This window comes from Pogona vitticeps, chromosome 10 (assembly GCF_051106095.1).
Source record: "Pogona vitticeps strain Pit_001003342236 chromosome 10, PviZW2.1, whole genome shotgun sequence".
NCBI classification, from domain to species: Eukaryota; Metazoa; Chordata; class Lepidosauria; order Squamata; family Agamidae; genus Pogona; species Pogona vitticeps.
Genome location: NC_135792.1, coordinates 15,153,093 through 15,173,758, shown reverse-complemented (window position 1 = coordinate 15,173,758; position 20,666 = coordinate 15,153,093). Strand labels below are relative to the sequence as shown.

Genomic DNA, 20,666 nt, shown 5'->3' with positions numbered 1-20,666 from the left:
AGAGCCACCTGGGCGGCGGCGGCGGGGGGGGGGGGGGAGGCTGAGCTCGCTCCGGAGCCGCGTATTTACGTATTAACAGGGCCAGGGGTTGTAAACTTGCTTACTGGCTGCAGGAAGGAACTGACACCTGCTTTGTTGTTTAGGTCGAAACAAGCGACAATCAAGAAAGCTGGGCTTCCAAAAAACGTGTGATTCCTTCCGATTGCACAATGACTGCAGCTAACCTATTCGGAGACACGAGCAGAACAAGGGCATGACGGACGGGTCACTTGACGCTGGTGCCCATCTAACCTTTGGATGGTCTTGTCGTTCGCACAAGAGCCTAGGAGGCTTGCCAGTAGTACGCGTAAGGTAGTGGAGGAAACGGATGTTATAATCTTTGAGGCCCATACATAATTTGCATGGCTAATACCTAACACCTTTTGGCACCAGGAAAAAAACCACCTGAATCAAGTGGACATATTTTTCCCCAGTTACTTATCTGGTCCTATGCATACAATTTCCTTAGAGCCAGAGTTGGAAATACAATTGAAATTTATTTCACTTGGTTTATGTTCAGAGCAGTAGCTATTTCTGTTGTTCCATTGTCAACATCATAGTTGTTGTATTCTTCTGTAGTCATGCGTTTGGTCTTCTTTAGTAGTTATTTCAAGTGAGCACCGCTTTCTGCCAGTAATATAGTATCATCTGCATATTTTAAATTATTAGTGGTTGTTCTGGCATTTTTCACTTGCCCTTCTGAATTTAATCCAGCATTCTATATAATCTGTATTGAACAGATACAGAAATAAAATATGTGCTTGCCTGTCACTTTCTGAAAGTGTCTGGTACACTGCAACAGTGAACATATATTTTCAGCATGACCTCTAGTACCTCTTTCATTTTTCAAGCCAGCTTGAACAGCAGGCATTTATTGTTCCATTTATGATAAACATTTTTGTTGCAAAATCTTAAGTATCCCTTTGCTTTTGTGGGAAATGAATGTTTAGTCTTATTTTTGTTGTACTGTTTGTGTTTTTTGGGGATTGAAATGTATGTTGAACATATTCAGTTTATGGGAATGTGGGCCATTGCCTTGTTTTCCATATTTGTTCACATATTCTTCTTTGTGTGTTGATAGATTCCATCTCTGTAGCTTCAAATACGTAGTTGTGCTGGTACCCCATCTTTCCCCAGTGATTTATTTCTTCCAGTCCTCTGCTTTGAGATCAGCCTACACTTTACTTTCTAAAATTGCAAGTTCTTCATCACAGGATTTTTCTTCAAAGTAATATGTAATTCTTGCATATAATTTATATGATTCTTCAGTATATAGCTTTCATCTTCTACTTCTGAATAAGTAGTTTATTTCATTTCTCTTTGGCCATCTATTGACATTCATATATTCATGTGTTCAGTTGCCTGAAGCATATAGTTACAATAAATAAATGATTGACTTCATAGAATTCCGTGAGTCACTCCTGTTTCATTTCTGACACTTAAGCCAAATTCCCCAAAATATTGGGTTAATGGCACAGTGGTTAAATTGCAGTACTGCACTGAAGACTCTGCTTGTGACCTGAGTTCAATCCTAAACTCAGGTAGCTGGCTCCAGGTTGACTCAACGTTCCATCCTTCTGAGGTTGGTAAACTGAGTGCCCAGTTTGCTGATGAGGGGTTGGAAATGTGTAGCTTGCATGACTGAAGTGTAAACTGTCAAAAGAGAGCTTTAAGCACTGTGGGGTGGGATATAAACAGTACACTTTGCTTTGCTTTATTTACCCATTCTATTATTAACCTATCAGCCTGTTTTAGTCTGTGATCAGTTTCCTCCGGGATACTTGTGTAAAAGGTTTTGGTTTCTTCATCAGCATCTATAGTTGGAGCATAGACTTGGTGATTGTGTTGATAAATATTTTTGTTGAATTTTGCATTATGGCCCATACCTATTTGTGTTATCTTCTTCCTTGCTGTTAGAACTATTCAATTTCTTCTAATTTTTGTCTTTTCCAGAGTAAAACACTTCATAAGTGAATGACAGAAAACATTCTATTTCAGTCACACAGAATACTGCATTGTTTAAATGTTAAGTTTCTTGCTTTAAAGTTTTGAGTGTGCAATGTTTCATACTGTTCCAGTTCTTCTTTGTGAAGTTTCTTCAGCTTTTATAACAGTAGCACCTCCTTCACAGCTTGAGGTGTATATATGTGTTTCTCTTAGAGGACTTAAACAGTTACTTCCATTAAACATTCATCAGTAAGGTGGCAGGTTCATAGACAAATATTTTACTCTTTGTACAACTTACTCTCTTCCTCTGAATATCCTTTAAGTTCTTTGTCCTATGCAAGATAAATAAATTTAAGTCTACTTTTTCTGCTTTTTATTGAACAAGCATATGCAAACAAACATAGATATGTGTGTTATTGTTTTCCATCTATTGAATATCCCAAAATTGTAACTAGATAAACTTAATATGATGTTTTGAAAATATAATTATGAAAACTTAATGAAATGTATAAGTCCTTTAACAAATGTAATATGGTGTTTCAAAATGAAAGAATAAGAACTGAAGTAAATTAGTACAAGAACTTAACTAAAGTATTAAGCAAAGCAAAGCAAAGCGTGCTGCTTATATACCGCCCCATAATGCTTCAAGCACTCTCTGGGCGGTTTACAATTTAATTATGCAGGCTACTCATTTTACCGACCTCGGAAGGATAGAAGGCTGAGTCAACCTTGAGCCAGCTACCTGGGATTTAAACCCCAGGTCGTGAGTACAGTTTTAGCTGCAGTACAGCGGTTTAACCACTGCGCCACGAGGCTCTTACAGAAATATAATCAAGGTATTGTTGTTTAGTCGTTTAGTGAGGTAAATGAGATGCTGCCTGTGTAAATTACAGGAGTAAGTTACCAGTCCAGCAATTTGATACATCAGCAAATGCCACCTGTTGGTCACATTGAAATATTGCAGCATTTCACATAAAACAGGCCAATTATTTCACAATTTCAATACTATTACTGATGCAGCACTTGCAGTCTCGACAATTATAGAAACAGTAAGCTTGCATAGTCAGCTTATATATGTGTAGAGTGAGAAGTGATGCCATCTTGTCCTTTGATTCAGGCAACAAAATGTCTTAGGTTGGCCATGGTTGGCCTCTGGGAGGTCTGATATAATAGGAAAGTGATTTTCAGCGAGTCATTGCAACTGATGCCATTGTGACTTTGGAATACTTTTCCAGAGATGGAAACACATTGTTTTTCATCCAAAATCTCCATCTTCAGCCTCTTACTAAACCATCCTGCATTTTTTCTAAGCAGCAGCCACACAGATCTCGGAATATCAGCTTCTTCTCACATCTAATACATTCAAAATACTCTCCATTTTCTTCTGCTTTCTCATTCAAACTCTTGGGGCAGGGGCTGCCACCAATCAAGTCTCTGGATGCAATGGCAGGTGTACTAGGGGTTCCACAGCTGATCTGAAAGAGCAGGAAGAAGAGGTGATGGACTATTTTGGACTAACTTGTATTTAAAGCTAACATGTAGTGAAGCTGACTCTAGTCCACAATAATAGAAAGTGTGAATTACAGTTCCCAGAACCTCCCATCCAGTTTACTATTGGGCAGGCTGGCTAGGCAATTGAGTGATCTGCAGTCTACAAAGTACTGTACCTTTTTCAAGTGAAAACCCATAATACAGTTTTCACTTAAGGTTTCAGACTTGTTGAAACCACCTCTTTCTATTTTCTTCTTCCTCATTCCCAAAGGAAAATTGAGGACCAGTTTTTGCCTCCACTCCTCACAAGTCCTATAAAAATAGGAATGGAAAAAGATGCCATAGCAAAGCTTCAAAAACTTGAGTCAACAGACCCTCTCCCAGCCCTACTTTAACGTCATGAATTTTGACTTAAGATAAAAAAAAAACTTGCTTGATGATATTCCTTTATTTATTTTTGGATCAAAGGCTTTAGATCTTTTTGCTGTCACACTGACATTTGCCAAGCTTTTCTACCCACTACAGGGGTTGAAAATGGGCTTTCTAACATGAAAGAGATTTTTTCTCACAGTTTTATTACATGCTTATTTGGTTCTGTTTGATTTTACACTTTAAAGGAATCTACAGTCTGACAAGGCTAGGGATAAAATTTGCAGGAACTGGCAACAACAGTTGTGTGGATACTTTTCTTGCTCCTGGTACTTTTCAAGCTTGGAAAATGTGCCTTTTTAATACAAATTTGGCAAGTGTTTGTTTAACTATATGAAAATGCATGTTTTGCTGTTTTTAATTTTATTTAGCTTGCAAGGAATAGAAGACTTGTTGTGGTACAAAAGCCTGTTTACCATGAATCTCTACGATGAGGGCGAAGAAGTTGAGTTTCACCTTCAAATATTTCAGTAACTAGCCTTCCAGGCTTATCCCATAATTAATTTTAAGTAGTGGAGATTCCTCTCCTTCTCTAAATCTGTATTCTTTTGATTTTAAAATGTTACATATGTTCCTTTGTGACAGCAGAGATGCTATTTAAAGTTTTATCATACATTACAGGTAAAATTAAACTGCACTGGGGTATATCTAGTAGAAAAACTATCACTCCTGGTTCTACCAAGAGAATCAATCTGTCATAGGATTCAGAGATGAATCATGTTGGTTTCCTGAGAGAAGCTGTACCTGCACAGTGATAATGAGTACTGTACATTGTTTTAACCTTGGCCGCGTACTGATGAGAGACAAGTGTAATGTATTAGATACGGTGTTGGATTGGGACTTAAGATACCCAGGTTCAAATCATTGCTTGGCCATGTAAACTCACTAATAATTGGCAATAGTAAACCACTCAGTGAACATCTCATGTGCCTTGAAAGCCCTACTAAGATCTCCATAAATTGAAAGAATCTTGCCTGCACCTAACAACAACATACTGATTGATCTTAATGTGTGATCTGTGGCTTACCATAGACCAGCTATAAATTCCTGTGGACAAATGAACAACAGAATTTCATAATCTTATGATAGAGACTAGCACAAATAATAGCTACAGGGTGAGCATCCTTATGGCTTCAAAGCAGATATAAATTATCATGCATGAAATTGTTGGCCTTCTTAAGGCCTGACACAGCCTTTGCTGCTGCTTTGTGCTATATTGAACGGCTGACTCCAAGGGTACGGGAACAGAGAGACCAGTTTGCCCTGGACTGACTTCTCACCAGGAGCTTTTCTCCCCACTTCGCAGGCTGAAATTCCCCCCCCCCCCATACCACTAGCACAGTGAAGGCTGTTTCACCTCGGCGGCTTGCCAAGCACCTTATTATCTGTGAAGTATGTGAAATGCAGGAGGTCTCCTGGTTATCTTGCCCCACCAGGCAGTTGCTGAGCAAGTCTGCATCAGCTCCCTGTCAGATCTGCCTGCCTGAAATTAGCAATTTAGCAGATGTCTAATATCACTAAGAAATTCTTGCCATATTGCCTTGTATGCTGCAGAAATATTATCTGTGTAACCCAGTTATCATCAGTCTTCATGCTGGGGTGGGGTCATATAATGAGGCAGATTGTTTCAGGCCCTGGAATTCAGGGTAATATAGGAAGAGAGAAACTCAGTGGCATGTTATGCCCAAACAGAAAATCTCAGGTTCAATCCCTGGCATCTTCAGCTAGGGATGGCTAAAAAGCCTTGTCTGAAAACCTGCAGAGCTTCTGTCCGCGTGTAGACCAGTCACGGGCAATCCAGGTCTCTCCGTGTTTTGAGCCATGACTCCCATAATTCCTCAACATTAGTTATGTTTGGTTGAGGCTAATTGGAATTATAGTTCAAAATATCTGGAGGGTATGTCATTGTTCAATGCCCTCAAGTCATCTCTGACTTATGGCAATCATATGAATGAATGACCTCAAAAATATTCTATACTCAATACACTGCTCAACTCTTGTAAACTCAGTGCTGTGGCTTCTTTTATGCAGCCGATCCATCTCATATTTCTTTTTTCCTCTTTTCCTCTTGCCTTTGACTTTGTCTAACAACCAGAAGGGCTCCTGGCTATTTATTGATTTTTTTTGTACAAATAAGGAACTGGGCACAAGGAAACAATGTTTCTGCCCCCCCCCCCCCCATGCTGCAGGGCACACTTTAGATGTGTTTTTCTGTACTGGGGTAGATGTTGGTGATCTGGGTGTGGAGGAAATCTCTGCAGTTCTGTTGCTTGCTGGGGTGGGGTGGGGTGGGGGGCAATGTGTACCCTGCAGTTCTGTTATCATGAACAGATCATCATCTGGTGGGATTTAGAACTTGGAGCCACGGCAGTGGTGGGCGACTGATTAAGATAGTCCACCCTAGGAGGCTGATGGACCCAAGTGGTTTCCGGATGGCTCTTGGAACCTTGTGGCACAGTGGTTAAACTGCTGTACTGCAGCCAAAACTGTGCTCACAACCTGGCCTTCCAAGGCCTGTAAAATGAGTTTCAACTCAGTGCTGGAACAGAGTTTCTCCAGGACACTCAGGATTAAAAAAAAAAAAAAAAAAAAAAACAGAGAGAGAGAGAGAGAGAGAGAGAGAGAGAGGTGGAAATAGCTAGTTAGTATGTTTGTTTACTAACTATATTTCTATACTGTGCCAAATAGTGGCAACCCACTACTCCGGGTGGTTTCCAGTAGTGAAGTTAAACATAAAAAGATAACTATCCTCCCACCTAAGCCACAAAACGTAATATAAAAGGATGGCAGCAGTCTTAAGAACCCAAGATGGTGGCAATGGAACCAAATGGAAACTGCAAAATATTATAACCATAAATCGTTGTTGTTTAGTCGTTTCCGACTCTTCGTGACCCCATGGACCAGAGCACACCAGGCCCTCCTGTCTTCCACTACCTCCTGGAGTTGGGTCAAGTTCATGTTGGTCGCTTCGATGACACTGTCCAACTATCTCATCCTCTGTCGTCCCCTCCTCCTCTTGCCTTCACACTTTCCCAACATCAGGGTCTTTTCCAAGGCGTCTTCTCTTCTCATGAGATGGTCAAAGTATTGGAGCCTCAGCTTCAGGATCTGTCCTTCCAGTGAGCACTCAGGGTTGATTTCCTTTAGAATTGATAGGTTTGTTCTCCTTGCAGTCCAGGGGACTCTCAAGAGCCTCCTCCAGCACCACAATTCAAAAGCATCAATGCTTCGGCGGTCAGCTTGCTTTATGGTCCATAAATAGGATGAAGTAATAAGGAATTATCAAGGGAGAATATCCTGGAATACTTTCCTTATTTATTTATTCATTTTTCCATTTCGATTCTATTTTCTATATGTAATTATCTCTCAAAGTGGTATATGTTTGCTACCGTGTTCTCTAGACTCACTAAGAGACTATGGCTTTATAAGAAGCTGATGGTCATATACAGTACCAAGATCCAGGTCTATAGAGCCTGTGTCCTGAGCACACTCCTGTATTGCAATGAGTCCTGGACCCTACGTGCATGGCAGGAGAGGAAGCTGAACATGTTCCATATGCGTTGTCTCTGACGCATTTTTGGTATCACCTGGCAGGACAAAGTTCCAAATATAGTCCTAAAATGAGCTGGAATTTTTAGCATGTATACATTACTGTGACATCTATGTTGGCTCGGGCATGTCGTGAGAATGGCTGATGGTCAGATTCCGAAATATCTCCTGTATGGAGAATTAGTGCAGGGAAATCGCCCCAGAGGGAGACCACAGCTGCGATACAAGGACATCTGCAAGTGGGATCTGAAAGCCTACGGAATGGACCTCAACAGATGGGAAACCTTGACATCTAAGTGTTCAGCTTGGAGGCAGGCGGTGCATCATGGCCTCTCCCAATTTGAAGAGACCCTTGTCCAGCAAGCCGAGGCAAAGAGGCAGTCCTGAAACCAACAAAACCAGGGAGCTGGACAGGGGACAGATTGGATTTGTCTTCAGTGTGGAAGGGATTGTCACTCTCGAATTGGCCTCCTCAGCCACACTAGACGCTGTTCCAAGTCCTCTATTCAAAGCATGTTACCATAGTCTCTTGAGACTGAAGAATGCCTAAAATCAAGCTACTTTTTAACTGAAATATACTTGGTGGGTCAGCTGATAGGAATTAAAATAGACAAAATTACAGTAAAACAACAAAATATGATTGCCATTATAAAATCACAAACCAATTTTAAAGCAAAAATAGAGGCAAATAAAATGTGCAATATCAAATTAATTTTAAACTTTGTTGTGATTTGCTGTCAAGGTGCCTCTGACTTATGGCAACCCTATAAACGAAGAACCTCCGAAACGTCTGTTCATTAACAGCCCTGCACAGCTCTCATAAACTCAAGGCAGTGGCTTCCTTTATGGTACAAAAGTTAAAAATAATTAAAATAGGAAAGAATTACAACAGGAATATGACACAGGTAAAACAAAGAGGGAAGGGAAGAGAAAATGTAGTTAGCTGGGAAGAGGATATGGAGGAGAGAAGGAAAAGGGAAATCTGTGTTGGCAGTGAGACCTCAGGGAGCATTCTGGATGACCCACTGCATCCCAGGACACCTAGCAACAAATTGTACCGCCAATCCCCAGGGTGGATCTACTCAGATCTGCAAACAAAAATATCCAGGGCCAACAACATCGTGCGGACATCGCCACCCAAGAGTTCCCTATGGTGGCCGCCTCTTCCCTGGACCCTCCAGATGGGACCATAAATACAGCCACCATGACATTTAGGACGGCAGCCTCTAGTCCCGCTTGCAAAGCCTTTAAGGCGGGCGGGGATGGTGAATTTTCGTGGACTTCAGATCCCAGAAGTCCTAGCAAGCACGGCTAGCATAAAAATATTACGGGAGTTGTAGTGCAAATGTCCCGCCAGGTCTGAAGTCCCACATCACCAACTAGTTCCGCGGCAGGCATTGAGGCGGCGGCAGCGCAAAGGGCACGTGTTTGTACACAAAAGGCTACGGGGCAGGGAGCGGGCGCGCAACTGCGGGAAGAGGCGCACAAGCGTGAACGGCTTGGGGGAAAGAGAGGCTCCCGTTTGCAGCGGACATCCGTCCGACATCTTGAGTCGTCGAGAGACTCCGCGATGGTGCTTCCCGTCGCTCTCTGTGGTTAACTTCAGTTGCCGGCTGCGGCGGGCGGGGCTCCGGGCGGGAAGAACCGCGCGCTCCGCCCCCCCCTTTCCGCCCGCCCTCTGAGATCGGCGACGGGGTGATCCTGCTCGCCGGTGGCAAGAAAGAGGAGCCCGGCCAGGGACGTGGGCAAGAGGCCGCCTCGTCCTCCTCCTCCTCCCCGCCGCCCGAAAGAGAGGGGCAGCTCGGTTTGTTTGGACTCCGGGGCTTCGGCCGCACCGTCGGGTATGAATCCGGGGCCGTCGCGATACCGTTTGCAGGAGCGGAGGGAGCCGGGGTCCGAGAGGTGAGCTTTGATAAGGTTGCGTTGCCTGGCGAGCAGATATTTTTTTTTTGGGGGGGGGGGGAGACCACATGGTGGGATTTTATGGTACTGCCCTTGGTCTCGGAGGTAAGCCCAGTTTGTTTCCGCGGGGCTTGTTTCCCTGAACGTTGGTGCCTAGAGAGTATCGCACTCCTTATGGGTGGACTTGTAGGGTGTTCCATATACAGAACATAATTGACCCCCGTCCCCGAATATTGAAAGAAAAACTTGTGTAACCCTCTTCTACACCTGCATGCTTGGTTTCCTCTAGAAAAGGAAAGCCCCCCCCTCCGTCCCGCCCCCTCCCGCGGGGAAGGCACGCGGCAGGGCTTCTTGGCGCCATTAGAAATTATAGGCACGAAAGCCAGAGATTCCCATTCTGTGAGCTCTGGGCCAGCTTGGAAAGATCAAGCAGTTTAGTAATAGGCCCTGGATTCCTAGGAGTCACGTTTATACTGCTGTTTTTTTTAAAAAAAATTTATTAAATGAAGCTAATAATGACAACACTAACGTAAAATGTTTGAATCCTCAATACAGCCCACCTACAATTCCCCTCCTGTGCCACCCTCACCCTTGGGACTAGGTGACCAGAAATATCCCTTTTCACCCCATTCCACTCCAAAACTACAGTACATTGATTCTTGTTATGCTGGTTTATGACTGTTCCCATTCACAAAGACATACAGTACTTCAAATATAAATTCCATACTTTTAAAAAATCGTTATATTTTGTCATTCTCCTTATTACTTTCATTTCACATTAGTTTATCATTAATCGCTAAACTCCACATTTCTTTGTACCAATCTTCAAGATTAATTTGCTTATAACTTTTTCAATTCTTTGTAAATATTAGTCTTGCTGCTGTGACCGCTATAATAAACTCTTTCTCTTCTTTTTTTAATGTGATTGTTCTTAATTATATTTAATACGGCAATAATTGGTGATATTTGAATATTATGGTATATCAGTAATTTCTCTAATTTCTTTAAAAATCAGTGCCCATTCTTTCTTCCTTATTTCACAAGTCCACCACATATGCATATAGCTCCCTTTTTCTTTTTTATATCTCCATCATTGAGATGGTGCATTTTTATTAATTATATTCAGTCTTGCTGGAGTAAGGTATCATCTCCATGTAACCTTGTGACAATTTTTTTTACCCTTATAGACTTTTACCCTTATAGATTTATTGTTATGACCATATTTTATTCCAATCCTCACTTTTGACTTCTTCCTCTAACTCCTCTTTCAACTGATTTTTCATCAGTCTTTCATATCCTGCTTGTGTTAACATCTTATAAATTACACTAACTGTACCCTTTATTTTGGTTCCTTCCTCCTGAATTTGTCTTTGCCCTATAATCTCCTAAAATTTTGTCAATTGTCTAATTTCTCCTACTATTCTGGTTAACTTCTTTGTCCAAATTTCCATTTAACCAAGATATCCCCTCTTCCTGCCCCCAAATTTCCTTTATAGTATTTTTATCTTTTTCATCCAGCTCCTTATTGTATTTAACCCTTTCTCTACTAATTTTATTTATTTATTTATTCGATTTGTATGCCGCCCGCACTCTGCAAGAGTCTCTGGGCGGCTTCCAAGATCAATTAAAACAGTTCAGTTTAAAACAGACACTAAAAACCAATACAGCTACATCCACTCTACAAAAGCAAAAACAAAAACTAATACTTCTTTAAGTTCAATTCTTTTTTAAAAAATTTTTTAATTTTATTTTATACAAAAAATACAGGAAAAAAACATATATAACATCAGAAATACAAAAAAAATTACAAGTAATAGTGCTTATTATAAACTAAATTCCAACGTGCACGCCATACCCACGGGACTCTATTTACTATAATAATTTTTTTTACATATTACCTCTCCAAAATTGTATTGAGTATTCTTTAGAGGCTTTCCCCCTTCCTTTCACTAACACAAATTCCACAAATTTACCCCAAATATCATAGAAATTGTTACAACTTATTTCCCCTCTTTTTATTTTAAGTTCCATAGTCAATTTATCATTTAATGCTATGTCCCATACTTCACAATACCAGTCTTCAATTTTAATATCATTCTTGTCTTTCCAAAATCTAGCACCTGTCATAAAATTAGTGATTAATTCTTTTGACTGATGGTCCAAATCTGTGTTATCAAAAATTGACAATAAAGCAATTTTGGCATTAAAATCAATATCTTTACCAAATATATCACACATTTCTTTAAGTTTAATTCTAAGAATTTTGGGGAGGTTCTTATATTGCTATTTGTTAAGATGATAGAACATGCCCAAGCAAGTTCTTCATTCAGATTGTAGGAAAATCAAATTCCATTGGCTGGTCCCAGCGTTGACAGTGAAGCACAACAACTCAGTAATTTCAGATTTGAATAATACTGATAAGTAAAACATTGCTGAATTAAAAGGGATTCTGTTTTCAGGGTCTGAGATCCTAATTTTCACTTAATCTGAGGAAGTGGAAATCCTGAGGTCCTGTTCTGGTTTTGTATTTGAGGAAGGTGCTTTTGAGCCATGAAAGCTCACACTGCAATAACACTATTAATTGCTGCAATACTTTGCCATTCACATTTTTCTTTCCTTTTGTCAACATGCTGAAATAGGCTACTGTGGCTACTTCTTTGGAAACTGTGGTCAATCTGGAAGCTAATTAATCTTCTAGAAATCTTATGTTTATGCCTTTAAATTTCCATGATAGTTACTTATAGAAAGAAGCAGCCAGAGTTGTGGTAACAAGGTAAATGTACAATCTCTGTGGTATCCCCAACAGTGTTCCTTCTACAATTCATCCCTGCTTTTTCAGTGTTCTGACCTCACAAATTGCTTTTTCACAGTTTAGACAGCGAAGATAGCCAAACAAACAGAGGCAAACCCAGCTACTTGGACCCTTGGATTGTGACTCTTCTGCTGGAGTACAAGGAGCCAGAACCCCAAAAAGATGGGCAGGTTGGACATGTTCTGAAGGTAGGTTGACATGACTTTCTCAATAGCAGTGGATAAGGAACTCTTTTTGTGGGCGTCTAGATTGTGCGGTTGAGCCTGCTGAAGTCTGTTATCATCACATTTCTTTCTGAGTCTTTTCACATTTTGCATCCAAACTGCAGTGGTGCCTCGCTTAACGAGCGCACCGTTTAACGAAGAATCCGTATAGCGATCCCTTTTTGGGGATCGCTATACGCATCTGCCCCAATCGCCGCACTCGCTTTGCGACGATTGGGGCGTCCGGCGGCCATTTTGGAGCCGCCGAACAGCTGATCGGTGGCTCCAAAATGGCCGCGGATGGCCCGAAATGCCCCCCCCCGCAGCGTTTTCGCGACCTCCGTAAGCAAGGGGAGGGCGCGAAAACACTGATAGGGGCCATTTCGGGTCATCCGGCGGCCATTTTGGAGCTGCCGATCAGCTGATCGGCGGCTCCAAAATGGCCGCCGGACGCAAAAACATCGCTGGAGGGGTAAGTTTGGACGCTTATTGGAACGCATTAAACTAAGTTTAATGCGTTCCAATAGGCTTTCTTACCCGCACAGCGATGTTTTCGTATATACGGGGCACCACTGTACTTTTTTCCATTCATACCCCACCCCCACTACTTTTGCTGTTCTTTGAACTGGAAATACTGTACAACGTTGACACAGAGGACAAATCCCTTCCCAGTGAAATGAAAGGATGCACCCATAACTGTCCTGATAGGTTACATACTCACTGCTTTCCTCCTGTATTCTGGGAGGGTGATCCAAATATTTCAGAAAGTGAGAGAACCAACTTATATCCCTTATTGCCTATGGCTCTTCCCAGGTTCTTTTTGGTTTGGAAAAGCACTACTTACAGATCCATTTCATGGATCTTAAGGTATGTGTTGTTAAGATGACCAGATTACTACTGGTAAGTTCTGTTTCTCTACACTAGGTGAAATGATGTAAAAACTTATCTGGTTTCCACCTTTATTTTAAATGAGCATATGTTTTCTTTGTTTTTGCTTGAAACACTTCTGCATGGTAGGTTAAATTGAGAAAGAATGATGGGCTCAAGATTTATCATTATGCTTTACGGCTAAGCAAGGATTTGAAATGGGTTCTTACCAGTTCTTGTCCAACACTCTAACCATCATATCATCATACTAGTTGAAGAGTAATCCTGTAATGTGGCCATAATTGATTATGCTTATTATTGGGGAAGAGGATGAGGCACTCTGTGCCACCTCTTGAACAGTGGTGATAATCAGGATTTCTGCTTAGTATGTGGCTTGCTGTCGGTGTTCCTTATTGTTTCCACTGACTGATTGGCTAGATTAATTATAGCACAGCCACTATGACAGCACAAAGTTAAGACAATGTGACTGTTGTTGTTGTTTAGTCGTTAAGTCGTGTCCGACTCTTCGTGACCCCATGGACCAGAGCACACCAGGCCCTCCTGTCTTTCACTGCCTCCCGGAGTTTGGTCAAATTCATGTTGGTAGCTTCGGTGACACTGTCCAGCCATCTCATCCTCTGTCGTCCCCTTCTCCTCTTTCCTTCACACATTCCTAACATCAGGGTCTTTTCCAGGGAGTCTTCTCTTTTTATCATGTGGCCAAAGTATTGGAGCCTCAGCTTCAGGATCTGTCCTTCCAGCGAGCACTAAGAGTTGATTTCCTTTAGAATTGATAGGTTTGATCTCCTGGCAGTCCAGGGGACTCTCAAGAGCCTCCTCCAGCACCACAATTCAAAAGCATCAATTCTTCAGCGGTCAGTCTTCTTTGTGGTCCAGCTCTCACTTCCATACATCGCTATTGGAAAAACCATAGCTTTGATGATGCGGACCTTTGTCGGCAAGGTAATGTCTCTGCTTTTTAAGATGCTGTCGAGGAGTCTTTTAATTTTGTGGCTTACTTTCACCATCTGCAGTGATCATGAAGCCCAAGAAAGTAAAATCTGTCACTGCCTCCATATCTTCCCCTTCTATTTTCCAGGAGGTGATGGGACCAGTAGCTATGATCTTAGTTTTCTTGAAGTTGAGCTTCAGACCATTTTTTGCGCTCTCCTCTTTCACCCTAAGTAAGAGGTTCCTTAATTCCTCTTCACTTTCTGCCATCAGAGTGGTATCATCTGCATATCGGATGTTGTTGATATTTCTTCTGGCAATCTTAATTCCGGTTTGGGATTCCTCTAGTCTGGCCTTTTGCATGTTGTATTCTGCATATAAGTTAAATAAGCAGGGAGACAATATACATTCTTTTTGTATTCCTTTCCCAATTCTGAACCAGTCAGTTGTTCCATAGCCAGTTCTAACTGTTGCTTCCTGTCCCACATATAGATTTCTCAGGAGGTAGATAAGGTGGCCATGCACTAACATATTTTTAAGGACTTGCCATAGTTTGCGTGATTGTAGTCCTAAGTAATTTCCAGCAGCTTAACCTGTGTGGTGTTTGGATGCGACATAAGTTCAGCTGTCAGTGGCTAGTTAAAACTGCATTTTAAATCTGCAAATCTTCCTTATTTTCTTCATCATGGAATTAGAGATTCTGGACTCATTTGGTTCTTCTTTGTCCTTTTTTTGTTGTAAATGCTTGCTCTTACTTCGTACTTTATTCCCCCAATTTACCACTAGGTTTTAAATGATGCAAGTGCTCTCAGTCATGATGAAGAGTGCCCAGCAGCTATTCTCTGCATTGGGGATGGACACCATTATATCCAAACTGTTATTACAGCCCATGCTGCTCAGATGCCAACATGGTAAGTTTTAAGGTTTGATTTAGATTTCTGATTGACGTGGAAAAAGTTCTATAACTGGCAACTCATCTAGTTTGGCTAAATTTCTTTTGTAAGGGAACTGTCAGAGAAGAAAAGTTGAGACAGTGCTTTCTCATTTCTTCTGCACTTAAGACCATGTGTCTCCTCTGGCTGAAATCCTGTTGCTTAGTGTATAAGTCACAATGAATCAGTGGAGATTTGGTTGGTCAACTCCTCCATAAGTTCCATTGATTCAAATGGACATTGTATAGTTGTGATTTATGCTAAGCAACAGAATTTCAGCTAGAAGATGGAGCAAGCTTGGTGACTAACAGATTGGTTGCCTTATCTGTCAAAACATGCCAATTTAAAAAGGCATGACAGTATTACAGAAATGTCAAAGCAAGCTAAAAATTAGTCAAAAAAGTCCATAGGAATTTAACATTGGTCTAAAACAGCAAAATTAGTTGATCCTAAGCATTTGTGGATTACAGGAACTTGGTGAACACTATGCCCAGCAATCATTTGAAGATTTCTTTATCCATTGACTTTTCTCTCTATCTCTTTCTTAGTGGTGTACCACAGTCTGGATTTTCTGGTCTCGTTGGTCAGTTCATCATCCTCCAGAACTACAGAGTATGCTTTAAAGAGGCATCAAAAATGGTAAGGCATACACTATATTTAATACGTAATTTATGAGAAAAAATGCCGATGTTCATTGTCTTTTTTCCGAGTGATCTTGGTGGTTTTGGTTTTAAGAAATTCTGATGTCTGCTATGGGACTTTGCCCCAGATGTACAGTGGTGCCTCGCATTGCGACGTTAATTCGTTCCAGCAAAATCGCTGTTGAACGAAAACGTCGCAATGCGAAATAAAAAACCCCATAGATTAATGCGTTCCTATGGGCTTAAAACTCACCGTTCAGCAAAGATCCTCCATAGCGTGGCCATTTCTGGTGCCTCTTAAGCGAGGAATCCGTCCCAGAAAACAGCGAGCGGCCATGTTTTTTCCGGGCAGCCATTTTGAAACCACCAATCAGCTGTGCGAAAATGGTCGGTCATCGCAAAGCGAAAATACCCCATAGGGAACATTGCAAAAGCCATCGCAGAATCTTCATCGCAAAGCGATTTCGGCGCTAAACAGAGCGATCGCTATGCGAGGCACCACTGTAATAGGAAGCAAAGCCATCCCAGTATGGCTTTTGAACAGGATGGTTGACTGAAATATATTAATACAGTACTGAGGGAAGGACAGACAGTAATATATCAGTTGAACTTTCTGGGTGAGAGAATTCAAGCAGATGTCTAACTCCTGAGAAGCACACTATCTCTAATTATTTTTAACTATAAAGAGGGAGTATAATCTCAGTTTTTTTGTCAGTGCTGTTCTGGAAATAAGGTGCATTGGTTGGAGGTAAAATTAAGTGATGTGTATCACTTATCCTTAAGAAGTGTTCTGCTGTTTAAACATCTTACATAGATCAGAAATATTATACTTTTTTACACATGTATACTTCAGAATCATATTTTCATGACTGTTAAAATGAAGGTGAAGATTAAAATGATTTGAGAAAATAATTATAGCAATGTAAACTTCCTGACTGTTAGGACTGTACATCATTGGAACCAGTGCTCCAATGTTGGAGGCATTCATGAGAAAATTAGGCATTAGATATGCTTTCATTTCGATTCCTGCATTGAACAGGGAGTTGGACTTGATGGCCAGTCCAACTCTATGATTCTATGCAATAAAGTTCTTCTGTCATTCATTATTTTCATTTGTTACTATTTTTTGCAACACTTGGCAAGGCTGTATATTACTGCAAGAGTCCTAAACACCTGAAATAACAAATAAAATTTTTTAAGAATTTCTTGTGAGAAATTGCTTGTTTACTGTAGACAAAGATTTGGCCATAGTGATATTTCAGGGGATTTGAGGTAATCTTGGACTTCAAATTATAAATGATCTATGAAATTCTTGCAAATGGATAGGTGTTCTTTATTGTTATATTGGAAAAGTGGTACAGTGGTGCCCCGTATAGCGAGGTTAATCCGTTCCGGATTAACCTTCGCTATACGAAAACATCGCTGTGCGGGTAAGTAAAACCTATTGGAACGCATTAAACTTAGTTTAATGCGTTCCAATAAGTGTGCAAACTTACCCCTCCAGCGATGTTTTTGCGTCCGGCGGCCATTTTGGAGCCGCCGATCAGCTGATCGGCGGCTCCAAAATGGCCGCCGGATGACCCGAAATGGCCCCTATCAGCGTTTTCGCGCCCTCCCCTTGCTTACGGAGGTCGCGAAAACGCTGCGGGGGGGCATTTCGGGCCATCCGCGGCCATTTTAATGACCACGGATGACCCGAAATGCCCCCCCGCAGCGTTTTCGCGACCTCCGTAAGCAAGGGGAGGGCGCGAAAACGCTGATAGGGGCCATTTCGGGTCATGCGGCGGCCATTTTGGAGCCGCCGATCAGCTGTTCGGCGGCTCCAAAATGGCCGCCGGAGCCCCAATCGTCGCAAAGCAAGTGCGGCGATTGGGGCTGATCCGTATAGCGATCCCCAAAAAGGGATCGCTATATGGATTTTTCGTTAAACGGTGCACTCGTTAAGCGAGGCACCACTGTATTTACATAGTTGTGGAAATTATGTGATATGTCCAATATCTTTATATGTGGATATTGTGGATATTTGAATATTGTAATAGGAAATGAGATCTGAAGATAGAAATTATTTTAAATTAAAATTACTAAAAGTCCCAGCTATGAAACATGAATTTATGTTTGGTAGGTATAAGTCAGTTCTGATTTGAAGATGCAGAACAACAAACTTCAAGACAGGGTTAAGATAGACTGATAGTAGAGATTCCAAGTAACAGTGAAACAATGAATTGAGGCCAGGAGTCCATTTCCGTTGGCTGTAATAATTCTCAATAATGCTATAAGATAGGGATGGGCACCCTCCCAGCACCCTTGAAGAGACACCAATACTCCCACACACCCCAGAACTCTTTAATTTTTTTAAAGAAGAGTTAGATTAGTTTTCTTTGCTCTTTGGGGCCATGAGGTTAAATTTGGTCATGCTTTGAGCCCTGCCCCTGGCCTTTTAGCCCCAAATTACAACAATTCTTTTGGGACTAGAATTTGCAAGGAGACTTTCCTAATACCCCTCCATTTTTATTAGGAGAAATTGGGGAGATAAGGTTTGTGGGAGTGGGTGCAACTTTTCAAGGTCCAGAGAAGAGGATATGCAGCCTCAGATCTCAGAAGATTATCCCTTTCTTATATCTTTAGCGCTTTTCCTTCAAAGCTATCAGGTTAGCTTTATTAATGAGCATTCTGTTTTAATAGTGAGAGTAATATATGTGAGATACCTGTAATAAGTTAGAGTGAAATAATAGCCAGAATTCTGCTGGTGTTTGCATAAAGTCTGTATAAGTTGTATTGGTTAATGAGGTGGTGGGACACATATTGGTTGTATGCATAGTCATTCTCTCATTGTGCTATTAAGATATGTCCTAGCATCTTGTCAGTTAGCTGCAGTTAGCTGCAGTTAGCTGCAGCAAGCTATGCAAGCCTAATGTGAGCAAATCTTATGCGAACAGCAATAGAATTCTGGCCATTGCGTGACATTAAATGAATTGGCCGTAAAGCCATTTGCTCACTATCAGTTTTTTTTTTTTTTTTTTTTTTTTTTTTTTTGCTTATGGCTATATCCATTTGAGTTTATTTAACTTGAAGAAGTCTTGGGTAAGATACCATCACATCTTGGAAAAAATACTTTTACTAGATGGCCATGCCAGTTGTTGTCCAAAACTGATAACTTGCCACAGTTTGTAGGTGTGGGGAGATGACTGGGAGATATATTTTGGTCCTATGAAGTTGATTGTTTTTAATACATGCAGGTCATTTCAAAAAGGATACACACACAGTATGGAAGGAGGAAATGACATGGAATTCAGTGGTGCCTCGCTTAACGAGCACCCCGTTTAACGACTAAACCGCTTAGCAGCGAAGAATTTGCAATCGAAAAAGCGATTGCATTGCGATGTTTTAAATAGGAAAAAATCGCTTTGTGATGATTGGTAAGCTGTTTTGCTTACCGATTATTGCATAGCGATCTTTCTCCTACAGCTGATCGGCGGTTCCAAAATGGCCGCTGGAAAAAAAACATGGCCGCCCGCTGTGTTTTGGGACGGATTCTTCGCATACCAGGCAGCGAAAATGGCCACCATATGGAGGATTTTCCCTTAAAGGTACGTTTTTTGCCCATAGGAACACATTGAAGGGGTTTCAATGCATTCCTATGGGCTTTTAAAAATCGCTTAGCGATGTTTTCGGTTAGCGGCGATTTTTGCTGCACCGATTAACATCGCTGAGCAAGGCACCACTGTACTTGTAAAGGAAAAATGGTATTATTGGGAGACATCTGGCACACAGAATGCATGAGTGTTGGCAATTTTATGTCCTTTTCAGGTGTCATACAGGGCTAAAAGAGCGGTAGGGATCATAGAATAATTGAGTTGGAAAGGGCCTATAAGACCATCAGGTCCAACCCCATGCTCAAATCAAGGGATACAAATTCAAGAAATCCAAATCCATATGCAAGGAATATAAATCAAAGCAGATCTGACAGATGGCTATCCAATTTTCTCTTGAATGCTTCCAGCATTGGAGCACTCACCACAATGGTAATAGGTTCCATTGTCATACTGCTCTAATAGTTAAGTTTTTCCTATTATTCAGCCTAAATATGGCTTCCTGTAACTTGAGCCTATTATTACGTGTCCAGCACTCTGGGCTGATCAAGAACAGATCCTCCTCTGTATGATTACCTTTCAGGTATTTGAAGAATGCTGTCATTTTAGAAAAAGCATGCCTAACATTTTGAATTAAAATCACAGGACCTCAGTTTTCATTGAGCCCTAGCACTGATTTCCTATTGAAATAATTTCCTTCTTGGCTGCTGTTTGCTCTCAAACACTGTTTAAACACCACCTTTGGAAATATATGGCTGTGGAAATAAGTGCAGCAAAATAAGAGTGCAACATTCTGTGGATGTTTTTCTCCTAGGGTCACAAGGGTGTTAATTTAATTAATTAATTAATTTTAAAATTAGCAGTAATATATTAAATTTGTAAACATGACTTTCCATATAAATAAGAGATAAATATGGTGGTTAAAATTATTATATACAGAATTGTAATTGAATCACAAAGCAGGTTTTTTAACACAGCAGAGTGGATTTGCTTGAAATCAAATTGAATATAAATCATAATTTAACTCACAGTTTAAAAGTTTTTGGACAATTTAAATCAAAAATTGGATTTAAAATTTAAATTGCAATTTAAATCAATTTGATTTTTTAAAAAATCATTTATTTTTATTCACCGTGGTTCACACAAGAAATCTTTAAGAGATTTAAAGACAAACATATATTACAACAAGCACATTAGCTTAGAAACCAAAAGATTGCTTGAATAAAAATGGCCTTTTTTGGTCAACAGGATGACATCAAAGTGGAGTAGCTACCCTTGTCAGGGGGCTGCAGGGCCAGGAAACCTTCAGTCTC

General features: G+C 40.8%; 2 protein-coding genes across 2 annotated transcripts in view; both read left to right on the top strand.

The window, feature by feature from the left end:
- ENKD1 (enkurin domain containing 1) overlaps nt 1-275 on the top strand; it is a 42,651-nt gene extending 42,376 nt beyond the window's left edge. Inside the window, exon 8 of the mRNA XM_078380374.1 lies at nt 144-275. The gene's annotated coding sequence lies outside the window, so the exon portion shown is untranslated. The remainder of the gene's footprint in view (nt 1-143) is intronic.
- Nucleotides 276-9,151: 8,876 nt separating this feature from the next.
- The window catches only part of ACD (ACD shelterin complex subunit and telomerase recruitment factor), a 45,005-nt gene continuing 33,490 nt past the window's right edge, over nt 9,152-20,666 (top strand). The window contains exons 1-4 of the mRNA XM_020811456.3: nt 9,152-9,357; nt 12,228-12,357; nt 14,977-15,101; nt 15,671-15,761. Coding sequence (XP_020667115.3) covers nt 9,299-9,357; nt 12,228-12,357; nt 14,977-15,101; nt 15,671-15,761 — 405 coding nt within the window. The 5' untranslated portion in view covers nt 9,152-9,298. The remainder of the gene's footprint in view (nt 9,358-12,227; nt 12,358-14,976; nt 15,102-15,670; nt 15,762-20,666) is intronic.